The following is a 24,626-nucleotide window of genomic DNA, read 5'->3' as shown; positions in this document are numbered from 1 at the left end:
TAAATATAAGAGAGAGAAATATATATTATATCTTAAAGATTCTGTTGTGTAATACGGTCACTGAAAGACACGATCTCCTGATTATTTCGAGCAACGTGTGAAAAAAGTATAATTAAATCGCATTGATTTTCTCGAGATATTGCAAACGCCCATCACCATAAAAATGTCTTTTCTTCTCTGACTCACCGATACACAGCAGACAGAGTCAGCCGCGTTCTGCTGCGGATCTGTAACAAAAAATATAGTTTCGTTAGTTAAATCGTTAGGTGAAAAGTTAGGTTAGGTTGAGTTCAGTTCGCGAAAGCGCGCGCGCGCAGATACAAATGTTGATCCTTTGCCATCGTAATTCAACGGCTTTTATTCCAATCACTCGGTTTTCGATCGCAATGAATCAAGAAGAAATGTACAAACGATCAGTGAACCTCACCTTCAAGCCGACTCTGCTCGGCCCGAACCGGATCCTCCGGTGCGGCATCGGCGCGCGTCCGTCGAAACTGCGTCCCGGTAACCGCAGCTATCGCGTGGCTGCAAAATCCAGCAGATCTGTAACAAAAAGCAAGTTTCCTCATTAGTATTACAGCGATAAATGCGCCCCGCATCAAGAGTACGAAGATTCGTGACTACAAGTTAGCTTCTTCAACTTAACCAAGTTAACCAATAAAAGTTTACCTTTAAAGACCATGAAACACTGCTATTGCTCAAGATGCTCCGGATCGTCACGCACGCGCATACACACACACACATACATACGCACGAATATTACACGTTATACGCGTGCGTACACTATGATCGAGCGTGAAAATTTGGAAATTATTACGCGCGGCGATCCGCCGATCCGTCCGCCGCCGCGGCGTAAACAATAATGGAGACGGTCGCGGCAGTTGCGTACTTAAGAACATGTTTTCAAAGTCGCGCGACCTTGTCTCGCCGGAACGCGTCTTAAGGCCCATCTACAATGGCTGCAAGGATAAGGTTCTAAGCGTAAGCAGTACAATCGATTATTATAAGAATAATCGATTATGGTTGGCACATTTCTTACTGCTTACGCTTACAATCTTATTCTTGCAGATTGCCATTGTAGATGGGCCTTTAGAGAGCCTGTAACGTTGTATAAAACTTAAGCGGGAAGCACACACTCTTATATAAAGTCATAATACACAACGCATAAGGAAATGAACCAATCAGAGTCTTTCATTTCAAGCGTGGCAATAGAAATGAGGATTCTGATTGGTTCATTTCCTTATGCGTCGTGCATTATGTAAGAGTGTGTGCTTCCCGCTTTACCTTTTTGAACAAAAAGATAAAAAAAGGCGCCAAGTACACGCGCAATACGTATTGTGTTATTTTTAGAAATTTCAAATTATTTTTTTTCAAGTTATATATGTAACATAAAATTTTACAAGTAAAACTTATAACTATAATAAAATTCTACAGCACTGTTCTATTTTACAAAAGAAATGATATATTAAAATAGTAACGCCAACTGAGAAACCTAACATATATATATATATATATATATATATATATATATGATTATAATATAATTAATTCTTTATTCAAGATAAACGGCAATGTTTATGCTTTTAATACTGTGCAGCGTACCGCACCTCAGCGTGTATTTTTGGGCGATGTAATTTATTATTTTCGTTATACAAGTAATAAATTTAAACAAGTAAAACTTATACCTCTAACAATAAATTCTTCTATTGAATACTATAAATAAAACTCTACAAAACTGTTCTACAAAAAAATGATATAACTATAATAAAACTCTACAACACTGTTCTACTTTACAAAAGAAATGATATATTAAAATAGTAAAAGAAAATGATATAACAAAACAATAGCATCAAATGAAAAACTTTATTCAACATCAATTCTGCAAATGAGAGCGATTTGCAATCTGAAGATAAATGTATCGAAAATTCCCAATGATACACAGTCCGGTACTACAAAAACAGTGTCTTCATTATTTACTAAAACACTGAGTTTTATAGTTATTTTACTTGTTATTATAATAAATTAATTATTATAATAATGCAATAAAAAAATATTTAATGCAAAAAATCTGGGCTTCTCTCTCTCTCTCTCTCTCTCTCTCTATCTATCTCTTTCTCTCTCGCTCTCGCTCTCTTTCTCGCACATTTCTACTCCTGTATTTTAGCAATGTTCTTCTCTCTCTTACTCTCTATCGCTTGTTCACTCGCACTCGTTGCTTCTTCAGCGCGCTCGTAATGCCTCTGGTGTCGGAAAAGTGAGACGCACAAATTCCCTCTCCTCTGCTTCTAGCGTTTCTTATTTTCTTATTGAATCGAAATTTTCCGTGATTCGGACTTTATCTTAAAATATCTACACGTAGAGACAACGTACACAAAAACACAAGAGCACTATTTTTCCTATTTTTTAAGGCTGAATCAATTGGGACTGAAAAAACCTCGATCAGTTTAGCCGCTGCTGAGATATGAATATCTCACCTCGTTTCAACTCGCAGTTTCGCGTAATATAGGCACGGTGTATGTTCATGCGCCGTTCGGGCGCAACTTCGTTGCGCTTGAACTTGGCGCGAGGCATTACCGTGCCTCTTGATACATTTTACAATCTCCGTGTTTCGTCTGTACTCGTTTGAGACTCCTATGTCTTCCACACGTCTGCCCGCGCGAGAATAAATATAAGTTTGAACAAGTATATCACGTTGAAATCTTCTGAAAATCGCGAATTACGCTCCAATTACTTCACTACGTTTAAGAGCGCTCCCTTTAGACACTTCCATTAAGATAATTGCTATTTTCCTTTTACTGTTAATTATTTGAGTAAAGTCCCGAGGGAAGGGGGTGGAGGTAGGTTTTGTTTTCTATTGGCATTCATATTTTAATAGCTCGTGTGTTTTATACTCCTAAAGGGATTTGTTCGTTTTATCAATAGCTTGCTCTCCCGTTAATGAAATGAAAACGGAAATGACGATGCGTGACATAGACGCGTGATAACGCCGCGAAATGCGCTTCCGACGCGCGTGGTTATCTAATTTTAAGAAAAGTGACATCTTTCTCCACGGATTATCACAGCGCGCTATAACGCGATATAGACACTCTGCGCCTCCGTGTCGAAAATATCGCAGAACGGCATCTCCATTTCGCGAGGGACAACAACGGCCACGTAACAGCGCAGCGCGCAAAGTACGCTGAAAGCATCTATGCACCGTCGGCGTTGCGTGAATCATTCACGCGCCGCGCTAAGTGCCATTCATCGTTAAAATTAACTCTCCCCTTTTTCTTACAAGCCATGAAGCGCCTCCCCTTAGTTCCTTATTTTCCGCCGTCCTTTCGGGCGAATTAATGAGTCCCTGGGGATGCTCACACAACACACAACACACACACACACACGCGCGCACGCACACGCACATACACCGCAATTTAATTTTTAATTAAGATCAAGCACAATTGAACCATCTCGCGCCGCGGTGCGTCATGGCGGAGATCGAGAGATAAGGGAAAGGGGTTATCGCAAAGCGCGTTTTCGAGTCGCGTTATCACCCCGAGCGGTGTCTTATCGGAATTAATATCACTTTCGTACTTGGTGTGGTTAGAAGAGCATCTCGAGGGAGAGCGCAGGGGCGGGGGGGGGGGTGGAGATGGAATAGACGGAGAAAATATCTCTTTGGCGCGGAACGAGCGTAACTGCGAGCTGAAAATGATTAAACTCGAAATCGAAGGAGAGACGGGAAATATGCCCGCATTGCCGAATGGAGCCGCTAGTACCTGCAACTATTTGGCCATGCTGAAGAGCGCCACTGCTCTCTTCTCTTCGTCTCTTTTTCTCTTCCTTCCTCCTCCCTCTCTCCCTCCCCCCCCTCTCTCTCTCTCTCTCTCTCTCTCGACCTCGTTGCAACGCCGCCGTCTTCCAAGTGGAAAGGAAGAGTGCGGCATTATTCGCCGCGTTTGCAATTTCGCCGGTGCGGAACGGGCAGAGGGCGGATGTATGGCGCGCAATTAATTGTAAAGTAAGCGCGCGCAATTAATTGCCCCGAAGGTTATTACAACGAATTACAGCGGTGCGCCGCGGTGCATTACAGGTAGCGTTAATTAGAATATCTGAGCGAAGAGTGGCGCCGCGGGAGTGGTGACGGTAATGTGGCGTATTTATTCGCTCGCCATGGAGATTCCGGCCTTTCCGCCGGTATTGTCTCCTCTTCTTTCTTCTCTTTGTCCTGTTTCCCTCCTTTTCTCCTGCTCGAGGAGCCGCCCGTGGTCAGTTCGCGATTGTTCTCTCGAAAATTAGCACGCTGGTCGCCGTCATCGCGCGGCATTAGCGCGGCTTATCAAGTTGCGTTTACGCGGGAGCATAATTAGCCGTATCCAAGACCGACCGAGTTTACCTCGAAATTTTAGCGAGAGGGATGAAGCCACTACAGCGATTCGACACCGAAATTCCGTGCGGTATTTTTCAGACGGTCGTTACGGAACACTCTCTGTACACCCCGAGTTAATTACGCACGATTCAAGCTAGCATGTAGTTTAAACGCAAAATAATATACATGTAACTGCCGGCACGAGCGATTAATGGAGCGTTGTGCGCGAACAAGATGTATCTCTCTCTCTCTCTCTCTCTCTCTCTCTCTCTTCCTTAGAGGGTTAACCCTAGAGCGACAATAAACGCGCTCCCACCTATCCATCTCTGACACTGGCGGCGAACACGCGCACGTTCCAGCACACCCCGAGTACAGCCGGGAATAAAACATTAACTCGACCTCTCGATTAAGTAGCTCGCTCGGCGCTCCGGTTGAGAAGTTTAACCAGTTCAACTCGATTTGCCGCCATCCACGTTCGCGGTTGACGTAAGAGTCTTGAGATCACGAGCGAGGCGTAGGAGGGGGTGCGTGAGTACCCTCGTGAAACGGTGAAATTGTAGTGGCTCCTTTACGATCGATACATTCAGCCACGCACTTTACCTGACGATCGCGGAGAAGGCGGCGCCGCTACGGCGACGCGAACGTCGTCGCGTGAATCGCGGCTCGGAATTACGGCCGCAGAATGACGTGATGATCGTAATACAAACGCCCGGCCACCGTGAGGAGGAGGAGAAGGAGGAGGAAGAGGAAGAGGAGGATATCCGCTCCGCCACGACACCCGCGGGTGTCTCACTCGACGACGGCAACTACGCCCGATTCACGCGGCTATTTCCTTGTTCGTTCGTTCGTTCCACCACGGACCACATAGCCTCGACGCTTCTCGAATTCCGAGTTTTGCAGAAAAGTTAGTCTTACTTAATTTACGCCCGATAACGACGATGTGCCAACAAGGGTGAACTAATATTGATAAATCGAATAATTCGATCCAACTCTCGCTCCCGACCTTAATGACATTCTGTCGCCGACAAATCCGTCAGAAGATTGGAATTGGCATTCATTTGGAGGTTGCAAAAAATATACCGTAGCTGCGGAAAAAAGCTTTTGTATAACGGGAGATTAAATGAAATTCACTTAATGGCCGGCTTATCCCGTGCGGTCCGGTCGTCGCAAGCGGCCAATTTATCCTCCGGAATCTCGTCCACCAGCGACAAATGACGCACAGCTCGCGGGCGGTTTGTTCGATGAAGAAGAAGAAAGGGAAGAGAGAGAGAGAGAGAGAGAGAGAGAAAGACAAAACACGCACAGGGAGAAAGTCGCGCGGCAGGGAAGGAGTTCGCGCGACTCTCAACAGTCTCAACATTCCATCTGCTCTCGTCGAATTTATTATTACGGCGGCATCGCGGAGGGGTGGACTCGCTCCCGCGGAAATTATAGGACGCAATATTGTATATTATGGCCCTGGTGAACTTAACGACGGATATATCCAGCGGCGAATTCCCGTCAGTCAGCCGGCTTTGCGTTCGTCCGGTAATTGCTATTAACTCGAATATCGAGCCCCGTCGTCGCAACTCGCTGCCGAAGTTCATGCCAAATCGCCTCAACCGAACCGCGCTGAGACATCCCGCCCGATTATAACTAGGCCGCCGTTGCTCGCGAAAGTGTGGACGCCCTATAATTATGGCGCGACGTGTTCGCAAGCGACGGTCGAAACTTGCTCTCGCCGAGTAACTTTCCAAGCGATATTGATGAGCCGTGGGAGCAGCCTGTTAACGCGATTGTTCGAGCAGTTCGACAAACAATGCCCCTCGGGCGCGCTCGCGCTCGCGAGCGAGAGACAGAGCGCAAGCGCGAGCAACGTCTTGACTCTGCGACGTATCTATTAGGCGAGAGAACGGTCGCGCTACTCAGCGCGACGTCTCGGACTTGTGAATCTCGAAAGGGGATCAATATCGGCAAATACGGCACGGAATCGCTGACGATGACGTTCGTGAGAATTTTAGCGAGGAACTCGGACGGGTGGACGGACGGACGGGGAGGGGCGAGACGGAGGCACGCTCGCGCGCCGCGCGAAAGAGAGAGAGAGAGAGAGAGAGAGAGAGAGGAGAGTGAAACATCAAAGACGGAAAATCAAGACGAATCAGAGTTTGAGAAATTCCAATTTGGAAAGTCGACGTGTGCGGAGCGCTTCTTCCTCCGTTTCTTCCTCCGCTTCTTCTCCGGCGTCCGATATGACGCTGCCTCAGCTATTTCTTTTCTTCCGAACGTTCTTAATCAGTGAGAACGAACGAACGACTTTGCGGTGTCTTCTCTCTTTTCCCAGAGGCATTAAGTGTATTGTTCGACGCGCATGCATCGCTTTTAGCCGGAATTTTCGAAATTCACCTCGCGCACCCGAGACAGACCGCACACCTTCGTCTCGTTTGCACGCTGACCGCCAGCGGTGGTCACCGGTGACCGGTGGCGCTACGATACCGACACGTCCCATTAATTTATGCACAAGTAAATTAACGTAAGCTGAACCGAGCGTGGCTAATTGTATCTATAAATTTGTAGATAGACCTACGGACTGATACATTTGAATCAATCGGGCGATTAGCGGAAGAGCGCGATAATACTAAAGCCGAAGAAATATGCAAATGGCGACGCATGGAAATTCGCTCGATGGAAATTAGCGCGCGAACACGAATACGCAAGAACACGAGAACAAAGAGGAGAGAAGCAGTGAAAAATTGATCTCCACGGTGCACAATGGGGAAGACGTTTGGCCAAGCGCAAATTCCAAGCGTATAATTGGAAGTCGCATACGCACTTGGAACGTTGCGTTCGATTCGTGCAGTAACTACAGGTTCTACTTTGCAACGGAATTTTTCACGACACGGTAACAAGTCACGTCGGCGCGCGCGAATAAAATGCGATCTTAACACTTCGGTGTGACGTATCGACGCGAGTTACACGCTCCCGACGTTATATCGGGGCGCGAAAAGTCGTCGATGGCGCCGATAATCCTTCGGCACGCAAACGGGCCCGGCGCGGCGTCCCGTTGAAACTTGTCCCGTTTGCACGTAGCGGTAGTTCTGCCGATGCTTGGAGTACACAGTACGAAGTAAGTACGAACGACTGCCTCGGCCGGATAGAATCCGACGAAACTTTGCGTTGACAAGAACAGCTTTCGCAGGCAAACAACTTAACGAGATATCTTCTCTCGGTCGGCTTCGGTTTAAATTACACGCGTCTCCCCTCCCGTCCGTAGCGTGCGCCGATAAGCGCCATTCATGAAAGAGATGCGTTCTCGATCGGGTCTTTTTTCTCCCTCCTCCTGCCTCTCTCTCTCTCTCTCTCTCTCTCTCTCTTTATCTACGAGAAGGATATTATACATCGAGATACACCACGTGTCCCAAAAGCAACGGACCACCCTAAAAACTTTTCAGTATTGCAGTTTCAAGGAAAATGATCTGAATGAAAGTTGTAGAGATTTAAGTGAGCTACCTTACGATGACCTTAACTTTGACCTTGACCTTTATTTTCAACGTCATTTGAAGGTCAACTTACGTTTTTGAGAATGAGAACTTCCATTTTTTATTACACTACTTTTTTCTACCAATTAATTCGAACAGCGTTTGTTTGAAACATTTTTTTATTTGCCTAATATTTTTTTGAGATATTTGAGGAAGACTTGATAACTTTTTCAATATTGAACTTACGACATCTCGCTAATTATTTGTCAGCAGAGAAAGTGGTACTAGAAGAAACTTCAATACTGAAGAGTTATTAGGGTGGTCCGTTACTTTTGGGACACGTGGTATATCGGTTACTATTTTTACGAACAAAATGAGCATCAATTTTAATGAGATCGGTGTACATTCTTCTACGTTATCTGTAATTATTATTGTTGTTGTTGTTGTTGTTATTATTATTATTATCATTATTATTATTATTATATGTAAGTAATTGTCTGTATGTAAAATTCTTTACAAACATTTCTTTCAATATACAGAATTTTTTGCGTCTAACCACGCAAATCTCATGTATTTTTCAGTAGAAAAAAAAATAAATTAGGTGACTCATATGATTGTTTTATTAAACGAACGCAACAAAAATTCTTCAGTCAGTCCTTTGCTCCTTTTTATTATTTTCTCTCCTTTTAATTTTCTCCCGACACTCTGTTAACACTCAGACGCTCAAATATGTGATCGTCAGATCGCCGATATGCAATCGATCTTACACACACACACACGAGTCTTAGTTTGCGAATGTTATTTGAGCTGTAAATACGTCAATGCAATGTTTCCTTGAAAGAAAGAGAGAGGGGCATATGTTCTCTGTTTTTCTCTCTCCAGGATATACGTAAAATAGACAGATGATAAATAAATAAAATCTACCTTGCTAGAATATACATAAGATACGTATCTCGCGTACAATGCAATGTTACGCAGTTTGAGAATCTAGTACACCTTCTTGACAAATAATTTTTAACTCTCGGGAAGTTTGTAGGCTCTCTGTTAGTTGAATAATATCAAGTATCATCTTGCGCGCTAGGATGCTTTGCAAACCGCGGCGCAGCGACGTTACGTAGCGTAACGTAACGTAACGTAAGTTAATGCTACAAGAGCGTATACAGATTAGCCTCATGCGAGAGAATATGTGTGCTCCGGGGGTGAAAGTAAGGTAAATGCGTAATTCCGCCGTTTAACTCTCGCACGGAGTGTATAGTTGATTTATTATTACGACGCTTGCACGCACACACACACACACACACACACACACACACACACACAGAGTGCGCGCACGCGAGAGAGAAAGAGGGCAGAGGAGGAGAAGAGGTAGGAGAGATCGTGGATCAAAGGAGAGACGCGGAAACTTCGGAATCAAAGTTTTCGCGTTACAGAGGAATCCCAGAAATGCCACACGAGACCGAACGGAATTATGCAATCATATCTATACGAATATTTGACTTTCCCGGTTCGGCGAATCTCATTGCGTCTCGGCTCACAGTGGCAAGTGGCAACACGCGCCCCCTTGCCGACATGCTATACTCGTACGTATAATTACGTACGAGTCTGATTAAATATTATAATTGGTAGTCAGCCGAGTCTCGTCGTCGAGAATCTCCGCGCCCGGTGCCGCGATAACCGCGCCCATCGCTCGACATCTGCCCGCCACTAATTCGTGACCAATTTACGTACGACCACCAGGTGTTCTGTCGTCGAACAGTACCGAAGACACTCTCCTCCCTCACCGCTTAGCAGCAATCTTGATATTTTCATTCATTCACAAATTCGTCAAGACGAAATCGATTATTCCCCGACGGGGAAACGAAAGTGAACATCGATTCTGATTCTCGACGTTGAACACTTTTACGTTTGACATTTTAGCGATAAAAACCGAATGTTGAAATTGTGCCGAAGCAAAATTATAAAATATATACAACTTTTTTTTAATTTAATTATTTTGAAATTTCCAAAAGTTGATAAGTTAACAAAAGTTAGGGCACTATTATAGTAATATATTCTAGATGGTAAATAAAGTAAGAAAGTCTGATACTATTTTTTTCTTCGACGAATAGTTAGCGAGATATCGTAAGGTAAATGTTGGAAAAGTTACCAAGTTTTCCTTAAATATCTCAAAATATATTAAGCAAATAAAAAAGTGTTTCAGACGAAAGTTGTTCAAATTAATTGGTAGAAAAAGATGAGATAAGAAAAAATTCGGATTTCTATTTAAGAAAATTGATGATCAGTGATTATCTCGAAAGTGGAGTCACTTATAAACAAAATGCTATCGCTGTCTTATGTCCCCCTTCAAGCCAAACAGCTATTGTCTTGAGCATTTTTCGATTTAACGCAGTGTTTCTGAGATATTTGAGTGAGTCCTTAAAAATGGGACACCCTCTGTATATACATACAGAGTGCCTGAGACCACCCCTTTTCTTTCAAAAACTAAGCATTTTGGAGAAAAATGTTTTAGACAAAAGTTGTATGGTTTCAAAGATGACATGTAACAACTATATCATTTTGTTTATAGATGGCGTTCACTTTCGAGATATTCACTGATCGTTACTTTTCTTAAATGGAAATCCGAATTTTTTATTATATTATCTTTTTCCACCTTTTTAATTTAAACATCTTTTGTCTGAGACATTTTTTTATTTCCGAAGGTCGATAAGTTAACAAAAGTCAAAACATATCATATATATTCATTTGCTTGAACGTGATCGCGTGTGTGAAATTCGTCACTGAAACTGCGCGCACACACATACTCCGCGACTAATCTGCCAAAAACTTAAATGTCAATTAAAAGCTGTCTATAGGATTTTCAACGCGAATTAAGACACACGCGCGTGTTTGGTGCCGACTGTAATCACATCCCTAGTGTGGTCCGATACATCCCAGGCAGTCGTGTTCAACTTCATATTAGCTGCATTTCTTCCGGCCGTAAGAGAAGTTACTTGTCGAAACTAGTCTATTAATGGGATTAGGGACGGTATTTAAGCGCGTTCAGATTTCGAGTGTTAAACGCGTTACACGGTCCAACCCCGCGAACGTACACACTCGGGAGTTCGCCGAGTCGCTAATTGTACGTCGAATTGAACGATTGAATCGACAGTTTTCGATATCTGACCATAACGCTCCAACTCATAACGAAGTTGAACGAACGGCCATGCGCGACCTCCGATGCAACGACGTGCTGGCGTTTAATTGCGATTATGTGCCGGCAACTTCCTGCGCGCAACGACGCGACTCCGACTGGCCGCGTAAGAAAGGAAGGAATACGAGACGAGTTTCCAATGTGTATGTGCGCGATCAGCTACAGCTCGTAGCTAGCGCAATCACAATTACGATCCCGCCGGCTCCGCACGGTCGCCGTGGCGTCGTTCGCTCGCCGAAAACTTCTAATATACAACAGTTGTAATCACTCCGCAAGAACCTCAAAATGAATTCCAGCGGAAACTTGGCTGCGTGATTCGTAATTTCTCGTCTGCTCGAATTTGTAATTTCTGATTCGCGGCGAGAATGCGGGACACGCTGTCGAATGGGCGAGTCCCGCCCGCCAGGACGCGCACGCAAGTTAAATACGTAATAATAAATAATCTAACAAAGAGAATTTACACCGCACGTGCGGGAACTTGGGAATATTTTGTTGCGCTGGACAAACCGAATAGTATTCACATTGTTATGATTCAATGAATTTTAATGCCTGCCCGAATTCTCGCTCGTTAAAAATACACACCGTCACTCCGCTGACCATTATTAACGGAAACGATGTAATACGCGGCGATTGATCGTGCCGGCGTATCGACTGCGAATATCGTAAAAATAGGCGGCTATTAAACAATCGCACGCCGCGAAGAGCGAAATACAATATGTAGTTTTAACGCACAGATGCATACGCGTGTGACGTATTCTGCAGACTCAAATACGAATGAAGAGCAATGAATGAAAAAGCCCGACATATATATACACGCGCATCCGTGGGTAGCTTTTTCCAACAACGTGTTGCTGCTTCGCGTGATTTCCTATGTTTAATTGTTCGGATTATTTATTTATACGAGGTTTGATCAAAAAGTAACGAGAACCTTCTTTAATTCTCTCGGGAAGTATTTATTTAATCTTCAATGTTTATCCCATCTCCTTCAAAGTAGTCCCCCTGTGAAATTATACACTTATACCAAGGTAGTTTCCAGTTTGAGAAACACTGATGGAACGTCTCTTTGGGTATCGTCTTGAGCTGGATCCGCGTTTTCGCCTTTATCTCATCTGTTGTTGAAGAACGTTGTCCTTTGAGTGTCCTTTTGAGTTTGGGAAATAGGAAAAAGGGGATCACAGGGGGCCCGGAGAATAAGCTGGTTTTGCGATGGTTACGCGATGCTATTTTTGTTGAAAATTCAGCAGTCTCGGAACAAATTTTGCCAATCTCTTTAACTTTTTCCACTGGTTTTCATCACTGGCGACGTCTGGGCTAGGACGCCCAGACCTCGCGTCATCTTCGATGTCTTCTCGGCCTTCCTGAAAACCATTCGTAAACTCGTGGATGTGACATAGTATCGTCATCAAAGGCTTTCTTTAACATTTTGAACGCTTCGCTGCACTTGATTCCGTTTTTAACACGAAATCTCAGACAAACTCTCTGATCCGACACTTCGCCACACAAAAAAATCGCCAAACACAAACTAAGCGTCGCAGCTGCCTGAAAATTGACACGCACGTCACTTGGTAGTACTACCAACGCACAAAAAAAGAATCAACTGAATAGACAAGATACAGCTCGCGCAACTTCAAAATTCTCGTTACTTTTTCATCAGACCTCGTATGCGCGTTCTCGAACACGCGACTAACAGAACTCGCGTTAGCCAACCAAGCGCGCTCGTCTTCCGTTATCCGTTTCCTTATTTCTCATTTTCTTTCTTCAAACGAATATTATATTACGCATTTTTCGACGTATTATTTCGCTGATTAGACCGGCTTGATTATCGACAAATAGCCGCACGTAGACAGGAGCCATCACTTCGATTCAGCGACATTGACTAATGCGCTCGCTCCCCTCCTCTTGAAACAACGCAGGAAATCCGATTGATTGTACACCGGAGTGATTACCGAACGAAACTAGCTTCTACGCATGGCAAATGCCTCTCTCGACATTCATTATCTATGCGACGGCCATTACGAACAATCGTTTTCTCCGGCGACGCGATCGTCTCTGGCTAAGCTGCGATTTAATGATGCATCGTGAACGACCAGAGTTACTACTCGGACAGATTATAGAATTGTACTATATCGGAACCCGACGATGAAGCGCGACGAAGTGGCAGATAGAGAATGGAGAAAAAGACGCAAACGCACGCGACATTTTAGCGATAATAACCTGGTGGTGGTCGAGGAAAGAACGCAAAAACATCGAAATTGCAGTGACTTTCGAATGTTCGATAGACGATAAGAAAATACGATATCCTAATAGAGAAATGCTTTTGCCGCTTTCAACGCTCATTTCAGGCTGAACAAATTACGGAGAGTCGATTCGTGTTAACGGCACTTATGCGTCGCGTCTTGAGGTTCGCGAGGTAGCTGTACAACAAACGTGTCCGGTTTGCCCATTACGGTTTCCACGTCACATCTGCGAGAATCTGCCCCGTGTAATCCACGTGTCGTTCAGTCATGCCAATTAATACCGGTGAAAGCGGAGACAGTTCGCAGCCGACATTCCTGGGAAAACACGAAACACGTCGGGACCGTACTCGTTTAACTCCGCAACGGCCGCTTAAAGTTGTTCACTAACTGCGATTATAGCCGCGATGCCAAGGGCAGGTTACGCCACGTCGGTTACGTGACACTATTTGTCGCTTTCCCGTCAAACGGCTCTTGAGGGAGACACCTCGCATACGGCTCTCACGAAGCCAATATAGACTATTGTGCGTATGTATATGTGCGCGCTCGTTACTTAATTTAGAATAAACATTACGAGCATTGCAAAAATCACCGAAGCGAAGTGACATTAGCTTGTAGAATATAAAAATAATCGAATGGCACAAGCCTTCCTTTGTTTTAGAAAAAGAAAGGAAATTACTTGCAGAAGTGAAGTAAGATGGTTGAAATTTGTAGTATTACTTCGTGACAGACAATAGTCCCACGGTGATATTGTTGTCACAACTTTTTACAGCGGGAAGAACTAAATTATTATTATATCAGGCCGAAATAATCTCGCAGAAAGATCGATATTTGATCGACAACTCTAACAAACTTCTATCGCATAAATGACAACGAAGGAGTTATCGCTCTGCCGCGATCAATTCCGTATGAAGTAGCATTAAGGGAAAGGAAAGAGAAGCCGTAAATAGATAAGAAAAAAGGGACAAACAGGGAGCGTATCGCGTGATCGTATTTTTAGAATACAACGATGTCGGCGGTGACGAGATCAATCTTACGTTACACTGCCTGTTACAATCGACGATTAAAACTCGACAGGCGGCGCGGTAAAAGTTACGACCTAACCCAATTCTCGCGGATCTTTTTAAAGGAACGTCCGACAAGAAATTCGCCGCACGACACAGTCCGAACCTCCTGTCCTAATCCGTTGTCCGTCGTAAAACGAGGCGAAATCACCCGTTCCCCGGCTGATATCATTACCGGCGATAACGTCGCGACAAGCATTTTTACGCGACAAAGTAAATTCATCCCCTCCCCCTTTTCCTATCTTTGACGTACCGTCTCGCGATTAATCGAGCATCAATCCCGAGAACGTAAAAGCAATTTAATCGCAGCTACGAAATTACGAAATAATGAAAAACAATTTTCGAAACGGCGTCTCCCTCGACGTGATATCTCTCCCTCCCTCCCTCCCTCTCTCTCTCTCTCTCTCTCATCATCCCGGCAATCGCGATGCTCGAAAATACATCCCCATGTCTGGGCGCCGGAGATCCGACGAACGAGCACAATTAACCGAGAAACGCGTCGGGGTTGCGGGAGAACGCGCGCGTCTAAGCGGTTCCCTCCAAATCCGCGAGAGCACTTACGCTTGAAAAGCGGAAAATTAACGCGGCAATTTCGTGTCTTGCGCAGAGGAAAGATGAACGAGATGGAGCAAATTCCTGAGGGAGGCTGAGACCGCGCGGATCCTCGAGATGACCAGTCGGAGGATGCGGCCGACCGCCTGGGTGTTCGGCGTCATCGCCATTGTCTCCGTCATGATCACCGTCACTGCGTCAGGTAAACGCATTTCGATGTCACTTCGAATTTTGGCCGGTTCGCTCTGGCGTTACGTTCGATAAAAATCGGCGATCATTTCACTGGGATCACTCCCATTGCGCAAATGTCAAGCTGATCTTATCTGATTTCATCTTTGATTTCGTTTCCCTGTTTTTTTTTTTCTTTTTGTTTCAATAAGGTAAACGTATCGAATTTACGCCACCTTGGCTTGTTTTGTGCGTGTAATAAAACACAGCTGAGTAAAAGTGTCTAAAAATTGCCGGAAAGAAGTCGTGATAGTGTGTCAAATGGCTCCGCTAAAGTAACTATACGAAAATATAATATGCAAATTTTCCGTGAAAAGCAATTTCAAAAATTTCCATATCAAAGATCTCTATCACTTTTGACTATTTTCGACTGAATTTGCTTATATATAATTACCTTATAATATGATAAAATGAGATATTTTTGGGTAGTAATATAAAGTGTTTTAGTTCTGTACAATTAAAGTACAATAAAAGATGATAAAAAGGTATAATATTATAAAGTTATATGGTTTTTATACAATATAATATAATATAATATAGAGTGGCGTTATTTGGTATATATAATCAGTGGCGTAAATTGAGACCTACAATTTCAGTGGGCGTAATTCGGGGCATTTGCAGTTCACACTTAATTCTTTTATATAAATAAATAATCTTGTTTATTTCTAATTGGTGTGTGCGTTTTTGCTAATTTACAATGATAGCTTTTAACAAGATTCATAGTCTTACCTCTCTACATACCACCACTTTACTTTTTTAAAAATATACTCGCAAAAATTAGTCTTTACTCAACATGGCGTAATTAGGCACATTTACCTTATGTGCTTAACTCGATTCTCGAGTTGGAAAATTTGAATCGAGATTGATCTATTATTTACCATATGTTAGAAACAGATCGATAGGATTGTCGAGAGAACGATCGATGGAATTAATTACTGGTTCTAAAATCGCTTCAAATGCACACGCGTGTATGCGATATGAAGACGTGACTTTTTACTTTCCCTGAAATTATGTGCAGCATCTCGGCGCATTATTAAAATTGAATTATGCATCAAGTGATAACGGAGGAATCTGCAGACAAATGTTCGTTAGAATACGCATTATGGTGGCGTGGAGAACTAATTAGGCGTGATTCAGCGCCTGAAACTTACGGATATATTTTCCGCGGATTATATCCCGAGGTTAAAGTCAATCTCCGCGCTATAAATTCAAGCCACTCCACGCCGCCCGTCCCGTTCGTCGCGCTATTATGAATTTACGAAACGCTTTACAGCCGAATAATCTCGCAGTGCAATATTGTTACGAGCGAGCGAACGAACGCTTCCGTCCGTCTCGGCATATCGGGACGCGAGGATTTTTAATTAACCTGAATGCCTAACTGCGCCGTAAGCGCCGAGTCATAACAACGGCGAACGACTGCGCCCGGCGGGATAAAGAGAGCGAGACTCTTTTGTAGCGGGCCCGTTGTTTCTATACGACCTCGTGAAGATAACCCCAGCGGAATTTACTTTCTTGCCCTTCCTAGCAATCACCATTTCGTAGGTGAACGCCCTTTTGCCCGGTAGCACGTACCCGACAAAACGTGGAAGTACCGAGCAACGAGATTGTCGTCGCGGCATCTTAATGTCGGGCAATCGACGCCCGGCGCCGCGAGACGCGACGTCGTGTATAAATATATCATTACTTTCGCACTTTGCGCGTGGATCGGCAGAGGAACAAAAGTCACGAGTGCCAGTCGCCCTGAAAATAGATCAAGGAAAACATACACACGCAAAAGTGACACTTGATTTTTCTCTTCTCGTGAGAAAATAATCGAGGAGACAAATTTGCATGTTCGATTGATTTAGCGTTCGATTCGTCGTGTCGACTGAAATTTCACCTACAAATCTGAGATTCTCGCAGGAGCGCGCTAGCTCGCGCGAAGACGCCGCATCCGATTCGCGCGATCACCGCTCCGTGGACTCATTTTTAACGCGAACCTCCGAAGAGAGATCCGGCGCTCGTCCGGAAGTGCATCCGTCGCGGCCGCGGGAATAATCCGAGAAATTTCCTTCTCCGCACGTCCTGCAAATTTGTCTATCATACGTGACACGCGTAAATCCTCGCTGACAGATTGCGCGAAGATAGGTGCGCTCACTCTCTCTCTCTCTCTCCCTCTCGCGCGCGCGCGCGCGTTACTTCGGCATGCTTCGCGCCCGTGGTCGCTTCGATCGTGGGGCACGACGAAAAACACGCTCCCGGGGAGAAATGTAACGGAGAAAGGGGCGAATTAGGCGCGAAATTCCCACCGCGAACGCGGTGAATGAAAAATGATGAAACGTTGCTTATGCACCGGTTATACCTCCGCCCGGCCGATCGAAGGCTATCAATCACGAGGAACAAACGCGGAGTGTATCTTCATTTTGCGGCGCTCTACATCGCGCCGACTAATCGCCGAAATTTCGCGCGATTCACTTACTCGCGCGAGCTCGCGCTAACGCCGAGAGGAAGAAAAAGAGCACGAGCGAGCGAACGAGTGAGAGAGAGCGAGCGAGCGAGCGAGAGCGAGAGAGAGAGAGAGAGAGAGAGAGAGAGGGGGGGAGCAACGGAGGTGCTTTTCAGCGCCGTCCGGACCGCGTCGCCGATATTGCGAGGTGCGCGATCAATCACCCGCGCGCGCGATCACTCGCATTCAGGCCTGCGAGATTGTGGAAAAAGCTCCTCGGCGAGGCGCGAGGCAGACCGAGGGGGGAACAAAACCCGAGCGACCAGGGCGAACGGCGTACAGCCTTATCTGCAACGGCACCGAGAGAGCGAGCGTTATATTCGGGACACGCTCGCGCGGAGGATTCGGTCCGTCGCGAATAATAATACGTGTAATCTCGCCGCGGCGAAGATTAATATGGCGATAGAACTCGGGATAACACCATCGGAAGTTAATCGAGCGGAATCGGAATACGCTCTGGGACGAGTCGGACGAAACTTTGCTCTCGAGCTGATTCGCTCCCGGAAATATTTCATTACAAGTGCAGTTCATTCCCGCGGCCCTGCCCGTTTCTCCATGTCGGCGGCGGAACGGAGTTAAGATTAGGAGCGCTCATGAGTAATCAAGTGTCTCGAAAAGTGGAAGGTACTTGATAACGATAATTTGAAATCTGTAAGAAGACTATTACATAATAATCTCAAAATTACGAACGAGACTGTTATTCTCCTGTAATCGACGGTGTGATTAGTTCGATACATCTCACCCGACTCTCGGCACGCTCGCAGCGAGCACTGTTTGCACGCTACACGGTTCAAGTGGGAACCGCTCGTGAGAGTAAAGAGTCTTGTAAATAATCGATTAGTCGTGAGTACACATCCGTTGATAAATCGCGACGTAACGATGCGATTGATACATCGCTCGTGTCGGCGCAACGAGCGGTCGATGCGATGGCGATCAAGGCGCGTCTCGGTGAGATTCCTCGCGCGCGCGCGCGCGCGCGCGAGAGTCGCCCAGCAGCCGGCGGATTCAGGACTCTCGCGCTGGGAATCGCGCTCAACGTTTTATAAATCATTACGGACGTCGGCGGCCAAAATTACACGGCGGCGGCGGCGTTCAACGCCGATCGATCGATCACTCGCGACGCAAAACGCGCGCTAAATTGCTTCGGAACGACGAACGAACGAGCGTCACGTCGCGTCCGTCGTTGCAGTTGCCGTTGCCATTACAGCCGCTGCTACGCCTGTGTGGCCGGCAATATCGACTCGCGTAAACAAGATCACCCTCGCCAAATATCGGCTAGCTGACGTGCGCGCAGCTTCCGGATGGCCGGATGGCCGGATCGGAGATTTTCGCGATTCCCTGCCCGGTGTTGCTGGACGTATCATCGCCGATGTTGCGCACTATCGAAGCGTTATAAAACATATAAATCTAAGTCGAGCGCAGAGTATCGCGGGTGCGATCTGGAAAATTACTCAACAGGGCGCTCAGGAGCCGGGAACGTTCGAGAGTGGAGAGCCGAAAATGTCAATCTCGGTTATTTCACATCGAAAGTGCTATAAATCGATGGTTGGACTCTCCCAAATTTTTAGTCATTATTGCGCGTGCAAATTTCGCAAACATAAAGCGCGAGTTTGCGAGGCTCTTTCTTAATGAGCAGAAGCCGCGCAATACCGGCAATATCATTTTCGGCAATCAGAAAGAGAGAGAGAGAGAGAGAGGCTTCCAAACGAGCACTTGTCCGCGAATTGGCAATTTGCGCGGATTGTTAACGAAATTGACTACTCTCGACAAGTGGAAAACGCCGCAATAATGGCATTAGCGCAGCGGCGCCGGCAGAAATTTGCGCGCCAAGACGAGACGTAAGCCGCGACTGATGGGGCGCGGCTGGAGCAACAGGAGCGGCAAAATACACAGTGAAACGGAAGCGGGCTCCGGAAAGGGGGGCTCCCTTTCGCAGCACTTTAGCGCGATCTTCAATTTTCCATAGTCCACGGGCTTGATGAAAGATGAAACGATGGCGGCGGTGTAGTGTCTCGCGCTAGAGTAGAAAATTGGAGAACGAACCCCCGAGGAACACTGCATAAAGATTTACAGCTTTCTCGGTAATGGTACGGTAGAAGATGCAAAAGGAGATAACGCAGCCCGTGATAGAAGTCGCGACAGATAGCAATCTTATAATCCTCGGATGCAGATAGAGCGACGAGGGACGGGACGGGACGAAGCGGAACCGCGCTATATTCATCGCGCGGCCGTTACTACCGTGAACGCAATATCCACTTGTGTAAATAGGATTGCGACTGCCAGATATCGCGCGACGCATCGCCGAGATATCGGCGAGTCTCACGGCGTTACGTCCGCGACGGTCGTCGCATTCGATATGCGGGGGCGTAACATGGTACACACGAGACCCACATTGAAGGTGGATTCGACGCTTAAACGCAGAGTTAATATTCAGAGCTCATACTCCGCTGATTCTTTTCCGCTCTTTCGCGTTGTATATTGTTGGGAAAGTGATTCTCACCTAAGTAAACCGATTTTGATGAAATTTTGCATGCGTATAGAGCATCGAAAAATATTAGACACGTATCTTTTTATATCAGCCCGTAAAGCGGTTTTGAGGTAGAAACCATCTGTAAAATGTCAATTTTTTCGCTTTCTTGTCCTGTATATAGATGCTCAATATCACGAAATGTTTGAGAAAATAATGTGTTCCGGAGGAACACATCAGTTGTTTCTACCAAATCCGAATTCACCAGAAAATTTGAGACTTTCGAAATGGCAGATTTATTATGGCGGATCGATATTTGAAGAATATCATGTCACAATTGGCATACATTTATTAATTCTCTGCGATTTACATATTTCAAGGTCTTCAGAGTAAGAAACAAATCTAGAATCAGATTTTGAAACTCCAAATATCGGATTCATTATGGTGGATGAAAATTTGAAAACATTTCTCCATCAATTTTTGGAATTGGTGTATGATTTTGTATGTGGCTTCTCTAGGCTGGTGGTAATAAATAAATGAGACGGATGCTTTGTCCAAATAATGAAGATGTATGGACCTCCTATTCGGCTAATGAGTATATATGTGAAGTATATATTATTAAAAATATAGTTTTCTAAATTTGATTATGTATTATAGTTTTTAATTCCGAAAACCTTGAGATACATGATTCACGAGAAATTAATAAATGAACTTTCGAAAAATATGATATTCCTCAAATATCGATCCGCCGTATTGAATCCGCCATTTTGAAAGTCTCAAATTTTCTGATGAATTCGAATTTGGTGATATAAAAACAGCTGATGCGTTCCTCTGGAAGCATTATTTTCTCAAACATTTCTCGACATTGAGTATTTATGTAGAGGACAAGAAAGCGAACAAATTGACATTTTAATGGTAATTTCTACCCTTAAAACGCTTTATGGGCCGATATAAAAAAAATAGGTATCTAATATTTTTCGATGCTCTGTACGCATGCAAAATTACATCAAAATCGGAATGAGGCTCTTGGGTAGGTTTACTTGTCAGAGTGATCCCGGCGGGAAACGTTGCCGACAGTCGAAGGATAAAACAGAAAAACCTTTTCTTTAACCTTCTGCTTCTATTCGGATCATTGTTCGGCTAATGAGAAGCATCGTCGGTTGCGTATGTCGAAAAAGCGGAAAGTTTTCATTTGGAAAAATTATTGTGCGAACGTATCCTTGAGAATAGATATTCGTATTGGCGAGTTCCTTCTGTAGAATTTGATTTTCTCTTGATATATGCTGATAGATTGGAAATTACGTGTTGTACTGAAAGGATATTTCTTTCTCTTGAATAAATAAATGAATAAACAAGTGTCGGTTCAATCTGGCGGATCGACACAAAAGAGTGAACCGATGAATGTAAGAACGGTCATGCGAATTTTATCACGCCGGTCGGAAAACCGGCGATTAAAATCCCCACGGCGGTCGTTTATCGCCGCATTCTGGGCGTTGGGCTTCGATCGCAAATCGGAATTGCGCGGCAGAAAAGCGAAACCTTACGCCAAAAACTTTTGCGGATAAAGCCGCGACCGCGAAACACGGGCGCTTGTAAAATGAAATTCCTGCGGAGGTAGACCGGTACTTTTGTTTCACGAAAATACGCACCGCGCGCTATCCGACGCGCACAAAGGAATTACATCGCCGTTATTATCACATGGCGCTCTTTCTCTCTCTCTCTCTCTCTCTCTCTCTCTCTCTCTCCCGTCGCGCGGTGTGTTTCCAAGTGAACAGGATGTCGCGCGCAGATTCTCCGCCGCCAGCCTTTGTTTTGAGCCGCTGCGCCCCGGGACGATATTTTCCAATCGGACAGTTTACACGAATATTAACGTCACCCCGAGTTCCCGTCGCGCTTAAAAACGATAAAAAAGAAAAACGCCAACGAACAAACAAACACATTCGCTCTCGATCGCTTGAAACCTCTTCGTTGCGGTTGCGAGTGCAAAATATAACACGTTCGCGTTTTACAACGGTTCATTCACTTGGGAAAGCCGTCCCGTACAGACCACCACGTGTGTATATTCTTTTTACTTTTCATTTTACATAATCCTGTAAAACAGATTATTTGCTTGCGTGCACCGAATGAAGAAAGATTATCGCTGCATGCACCCACACGCTGCATGTGTTAATTTATCACGTCGATTTTCGGCGGATTTTGCCGGAGCTGCTCGGAGAGAAGCGACCTTTTACTCCATAGCGTCCTCGGACGCGGCGTCCTGATTGGTCATTTATTGGCCCTCCACCGAGACCTTTTGAACGCCCCATAAAGCTCCCGGTCGCGCTTCTCGCGTCCGCATTTAAATCCTCACCCGGCGGGAGATCATCCCGCGCGCTCGTTCCGAGTGGTAAATCCCAAGCCGCTCGCTCCGCCTTGCCAGCGTGTCGATTCACCCTCGACACGAGCGACGAAGCCCCTTACATGTCCCGCTCACCGCGTCCGTCCAGACAGACAGACAGACAGACACACACACACACACACACACACACACATGCATATATCCGTCGAGTCGAGCAGGCCCGTAAATCCACCCGTTTGCTTCTTCCGCAGAAACGGAGGAGAGCGGCGTCATCGAGCGTAACGTCAATCGCCTCGACGAGGAGGACTGGCGGGTCGACGAGAGGATCGCCGCGAAGAATCGCAGTATCGAGAGCGCTTGGCTCCACGACAACGACAACGACGACGACGACGACGACGACGACGACGTCGACAGCAACAACGACACAACGCTCCTCGAAGACACGATTCCCGCATTCGCGATCCGCCAAGACGACGAGCACCGCGTGGCCGGCGACAAGCCGCAATGGGATGAAGCCGTCTCGCGACTCCGGCTCGTGGCTAGTCAGACGAGGTTGCTGAAGAACACGTCGCGCGAAGGAGATGCGATAGAATACACCACCTCCAAGGACTCGTCCTCGCTCGTCAGCGTGACAGAGACTCGCTCGGAAAACGCGTCCAAGAGGCTCGCGGACGAGCAGCCGATGCCCGCCTCGAGGAAGATCGAAGACTCGGAACAAGCGGAGGAAGCGTTGGCGATTCTGGAGCACGAGGATACGCGGGGTGCGAATGAGTCCGCGGTGGAGAAATCCAAGAACGACTGGCCGACGGTGTCGATAGAGAGGAAGGAGCAAGACGAAGGAGAGGACGATGGTGAAGAGGAGAATGTGACGGAGTCGAGACTCGGCGGTCAGAGGAATATGGAGGATATCAGGGCTATTTCGTTCCAAGTGCCGCCGTTGGAGGAAGGGGCTCAGCCCCGGGATGAGCAGGGTAAGAGAGGCGTTGGATGGGCCAAGGACGAGAAAAGCAACGGAGAGGGGAAGAAAAGTCAGTCGAGGCCGGCAAACAACCTGCTGCTGAGTGGCAAGTCGACCAAGGCCTTCTACGAAATCAAACCGTCGATCAGGACCGAGATGGACCATGGTCATGAACAGCACTTCCACGCGACCACCCACCGGCCCCTGTCGGGCAGGAAGTTCGTCCTGCCGAACGTGGACAGCGCTTACGGCAAGTTCGGGCCGTACTTCGAGGACGGCGATCGAGAACTCAACATCACCGCGAGGATCGGCAGCACCGTCTTGTTGGACTGCAAGATCGGCATGCTGAGCGACAAGCAGGTGAGCCGGGCTACTTGCTGTGTTGGTCCTTGAGATTTGCCGTTAGCACCCTTTCACCTTCGACGAGACGCGACGGCGGGAATAAAAAGTCGGATCTCGTTACGACTTGACGATCGGCGCGTGACATCGCGCGCGCGCGCGCGCGCGCGCGCGACGGAACGGGCGAATAGTAACGAGAAGGAAAATTGGATTGTCGAGTCAGGTACTTTCGTTTCATCGACGGCAGAGCCCGTATCGCTACGGGAATGATAAATGCCAGCGATGAGAGATCGTAACTACGTCGCGTTGTAACATTCGTCGACGTCGATGTCGATATAATTTCCTCCTGCAGCGGGAATTATTTCACACCGGGATAATTCAGCCGGGCGAGCCGAGCCGGTTGTTTTCACCGATACTTACTACTCAGTCGTCACACAATGCTGGGGATTAAGGTGCAAATGTTACACGCGATGTTCTCTGAAAATAGTCAGAAACTCGGCGCGGACGTTCCTCGTTGCTTGCATTCGCGCTCTGAAACGTCCAAGCCCGCGCACGCGGCTGGAAAAAGATTCGCTGTCACGATGCTGTAACATTCGCGTAATTACATTCTCACGTGCTCTCTCCCTCTCTCTCTCTCTCTCTCTCTCTCTCTCTCTCTCTCCCCCTCTATTTTCTATCATAATTACTTTCGCTTTCACAGTGCGTACGAAAGGAAGTACGGCAAGAAAATATGAAAAATAGAGTTATATACCGAGGAAAAGCCTGAAGTTTCTTACGTCTTCTCGTACTTGTATGTTCCTTCTCACTTGCTTTGTAGCAAGAAATCAAGAGGCACGGAAAATCGATCTTAAGAAACAAATATGACTATGAATATAATTCGTACTTGTGTGCGCAGAGTCGCGCAAACGCGGGAACGCTCGATTTTTGACGTTACGACGCAGTTTTCGACGGTTTCTCCCTCCCCCTCAAGC

At 46.0% G+C, this 24,626-nt stretch overlaps 1 protein-coding gene across 1 annotated transcript in view; it reads left to right on the top strand.

Annotated features, from left to right (window-relative positions):
• The window catches only part of LOC105186939 (uncharacterized), a 297,091-nt gene that overhangs the window by 212,878 nt on the left and 59,587 nt on the right, over positions 1–24,626 (top strand). The window contains exons 4-5 of the mRNA XM_025307433.1: positions 14,896–15,042; positions 22,610–23,676. Coding sequence (XP_025163218.1) covers positions 14,958–15,042; positions 22,610–23,676 — 1,152 coding nt within the window. The 5' untranslated portion in view covers positions 14,896–14,957. The remainder of the gene's footprint in view (positions 1–14,895; positions 15,043–22,609; positions 23,677–24,626) is intronic.

Source organism: Harpegnathos saltator, unplaced genomic scaffold (assembly GCF_003227715.2).
Source record: "Harpegnathos saltator strain DR-91 unplaced genomic scaffold, Hsal_v8.6 scaffold86, whole genome shotgun sequence".
In the NCBI taxonomy this organism is placed as follows: Eukaryota; Metazoa; Arthropoda; class Insecta; order Hymenoptera; family Formicidae; genus Harpegnathos; species Harpegnathos saltator.
This window is presented reverse-complemented; position numbering and strand designations above follow the sequence as displayed.